The sequence below is a fragment of the Anoplophora glabripennis genome, unplaced genomic scaffold (assembly GCF_000390285.2).
Source record: "Anoplophora glabripennis isolate ALB-LARVAE unplaced genomic scaffold, Agla_2.0 scaffold542, whole genome shotgun sequence".
NCBI classification, from domain to species: domain Eukaryota; kingdom Metazoa; phylum Arthropoda; class Insecta; order Coleoptera; family Cerambycidae; genus Anoplophora; species Anoplophora glabripennis.
The window spans coordinates 112,970-117,016 of record NW_019416642.1 but is presented as its reverse complement, the minus strand read 5'-3'; the positions used below and the strand labels follow the sequence as shown (position 1 = coordinate 117,016).

General features: G+C 33.7%; 1 protein-coding gene across 2 annotated transcripts in view; it reads right to left on the bottom strand.

Moving 5' to 3' along the window:
* Window positions 1-3,524, bottom strand: part of LOC108913100 (zinc finger protein 91-like) — a 13,173-nt gene extending 9,649 nt beyond the window's left edge. For both annotated transcript variants that reach the window (XM_018718574.2, XM_018718575.2), the window contains exon 1: window positions 3,229-3,524. In XM_018718574.2, coding sequence (XP_018574090.1) covers window positions 3,229-3,372 — 144 coding nt within the window. In that variant the 5' untranslated portion in view covers window positions 3,373-3,524. The remainder of the gene's footprint in view (window positions 1-3,228) is intronic.
* Between the last annotated feature and the right edge of the window lie 523 nt (window positions 3,525-4,047).

The following is a 4,047-nucleotide window of genomic DNA, read 5'->3' as shown; positions in this document are numbered from 1 at the left end:
AAAAAAGGTATGCAGGAATTTTATGAGTGGCATCGCGGGGGGTTAGATGGGAGCTTTATTTAGCGGGGATAAAAATTCATATGAATGAAAATAATACCAAATTATGTTTTCTATATTTTTTTTTTTTCAAAAAAATCCCAAACAATGGACCTCTTTAGGCGGCGACTACTCATTTTAAACACATGCTGCTGAATCACTCAACTGGCAACGAAGAAATATGGAAAAATGCCCCAATCCGCGACAGTCATTCATTTACCTAACGTCAACATGTTTCGCATATGATTTGGGATAGACCGGAAATTTTCAAAGTGAACTTTCGATTATTCATTCGAATGATCATTCGATTATAAAATTAATTCGAATGGTAACCTCTCGATTATTTAATTCATTCGATTATTCCCATCACTAAAATTAACTTAAAATATTTTGTCCAATATTTCAGCAATTTCAAGGGTTAGTAGCAAAGATGTGGAATTACCGAGGGAATTACGGTGTCAGATTTTCGATAAAAAATTATGATTTTTCGAAAAATATCTTGGAAAAAAATCATAGCATAGCATGAAATTAAATAAATAAGCTGTTTATAATCTGGTAAAATTGCATTGAAAGTTTATTTAAATTTATAAAGGATGGTCCAGATTAAATCTGAACACACTGAATACATTATGGGCACATAAAGACTGGAATAAATTCATTTAAAATAGGCAATAGGTTTTTCTCGGAAAAACGATCGGACCTATCAAATTTTTATTTTACTTGAGGATTTTTAAATGAAATTTTATGTGTACAGGGTGGCCCAAAAAAGATGTCTTGTGTTGTTATTCTTTTAAACTCCAGTCCTTTGTTTCATTTTTTAATTCAATGTAAGTAAATTTCTTATTAGTATATCAGCCATACCACACATCCAACAACTTGAGCTGTTTTCGAGAAAATCGCTGTAATTGTGAAAAAAATGAAATGTATCTAAGTACTTATTATGACTCACTATATTATCATTACATTTATTAAATTTTGTGCAAAAAATTATTTAAACATTTATAACTGCGATTTTTTCGAAAACAAACAGTTAAACAATTTAAAATTAATATAACAAAACTTATTCACAACTATTTTAAAGCAATCGCTGGCAATTGTAGTGATTGCGGTGCAATCCCTGAAAATCGTAGGATGTTCATTTTTTGGTAATGCGGTTACCCCTTGATTGTTAATTAATAGCTTGTCTTTGAAGTTGCTATTTAACATACCCAGATGCTGGCGGCAAAGAGCATATACTTAACTACGTGATTTGATTTGAGTTAAGTTAATATGTACCTTGTAAAGTAAAGAAACAAAAGCTAATATTAAAAATGTATAATTATTAAAAATAAACAATCAAAGATTATTTTAGGACTATTGCGATGAAGAAAACAATTTCCGGAATGTTTCTATTAATCGGTAGCACAGGCGAAATTACGCTGCCATGCCGCTTTATTTAAGATACTTGTTCCCAGAGAATAAATACCAATTAAGTAGGTACCTAGTAGGTACAACTTGTTTATAATTGTATTATAGATTTTCTTCTTTCTTGATTTTCTGTACTTGAAAAGGCAATTCGTAACTATTAAGACTACTTAGTCCTAAATGAAAGTCACAGTTTTGAAAGAAAATTGAACCAATATCAAATAAGAGAAAATTAATTTATAAGAAAAAGCATATACCTATTATGGATCGTACATGTTAAGAGAAACTCAAAAAAATTCATAAAAGAATTTCGAATGACGTTTCATATAGCAAATTTATCTTAATTGACATGGTAATGCATTGCGTCATACATGTTTTCATCTCTATTGCGACTCCATACATAGATACAATTTATCTGGTTTTAATGGGAGGAGCAAATACCGATTTTGTAGATGCCATTAGTTTTAAAAACTGATGGAATAACTGGTTCAAGAAATCGAATTGTAACTTGTGACAAAATTATCGACTAATGATTAATCATACACAATTTCTGTCTTCTGCAATCAATAATAAATATTCACTTTCAGTGAGTAGTTCACTATTGATAATTAAAATATGTTATGGAATATAACTCTCTGGCGGTTCTTTCAAATATTGGATGTACCTAATTATAATGTTTACAAAACTATAAAACAAAAAACTCCTATCATATTTCTATATATGGAGAATCTAAAAATCCTCAAATAATGTCAAAGTACATACATATAAAGCTATTATAAATGGAGTTAATACAACTTTCCATTATAACTGTACACAAAGATTTTGTTAAAGATTATCAATAAATGACGTCAAAAACGATTCAACTGTACGCTCACTATTAGTTTTTAATTGTATTAACCAGTTTTATGTAGGTAACTGCCTATAATAAATGTAATTCGGGGGGTAAGTAAATAAATTTAATTCACGACTTAAATAACACTAGCATATAGTCAATTATTTTGTCATACAAGTGCCTACCTATTGTTCCACTCGGGAAAAAGGACTAAACACGACGATGATTTTGCTGATTTGATTTGAAAGAGAAATAAGGCAACAAAAATCTCAAAACGAAAACACTATGCCTCTAATAGACCGGAGAAATTCAATCTAAGCAAGGTGTTTGTTTTATAGAGTTCGTTAGAAATTATAAAAGCCCTAAATCAGCAAAATACAGAATTAACGTTGTAATCAAGTCTATTGCCATAAGGTTGAAAGTCAAGGTTCTCATTCATAATAGGTAGTAGTTCAACAAGCTTTCAGCTTTTAATAATGGAATAAACAAGCATTTTAAGAAATAGGAAATATGCGCGAAGGTGGAAACCTTCATCGATTGACAAATTCATATCTTAAAAAAGAAAATATCTACCATCCATCAATTCAATATCTGAAAAGATCTTTTTTCAGAATCAGTTTTGCGAGTAATCAAAATAGACTCGTCCATAATTAAATCGAATAAAATGATGGATGTCAGACTGACGAAAGACAAAATCATAAAGAGAGTGTCGATGCTCTCGTCGCTGAACAGCAGCCATTTTTGCCGTTCTCCTTTAACAAACACGAAGCTGGCATTGCTGGCACAGTTGGTTCGAGCGACGATAAGGTCGAGAATCAACACGTTCCTTACGCGCGCGCCGCCTTATTGCAGTTCAGAGCTTGGTAGGATAATCTCCTCATCACTGATGCACTAATTCCACACGTTATCATCCCAAACACCCACATCGAAGACACAATAAAGACAAATTTGCTTACCTCCACAGCAACGAACTGCGAAATCTTCTGCGGCAACGTCCTGTCCTCTACAGCTTCATCGAAAACGGATTTCAAAGTATCCATCTTCTCGCACAGACACAGTCTACAACAAGATTGGAAATTATCAAGTCTGAGGTCTGCCATCGCGACAATTCCTTCTTAAATGATTCACTGGACACTGCACAACACCCGCGAAGGGTTTCCAGGTGTTTTGCGCGACAGAAATCGGTGCAACGCGACAACTAGGGCATGTTTAGCGGCCGATAACGTCTGAAACACAACGCCATGACATGATGTCTGTGTGACGACGCGCCCCACTCGCTCAGGATGTTCGCCTGTGTCGTTGAGCTAGTGGCAGAAATGGTGGGAAGGAACGGAGCCGAACCTTGCCTTCGCTCTTGTGGCTTATGGCAAGTGGCAAGGGTCGGCCGGCTAGGGGTACCTGGTGATAACGAAGGGGTCAGATGGGCCAGGACTGTTTCTTGGTATTCGACTTTCGGTGCTTTTACACATTAATCTTAATCGATTGATTGCTGTACGCATCATCAGCTGCATCTTTCAAAGATCCCCTCGGAAACTTTGTAATGAATAATTAGTTTCTTAAATCAATATTGACTTGGAATAAGTTCCTGGATGAGTTAAAATTGATTATAAAGACAAAGAAACTGCGGTGTCACGTAATTCAACTCATCTCGGAAAGATTCATCTTTATTTCATCTGCTATAAACTCGAAGTTATAAATAAATAAAACTTATTTTGAATTAGATAATGAACACTTGTTGTTTACACTTGATGTGTTTTATTAACTTACAAATACAT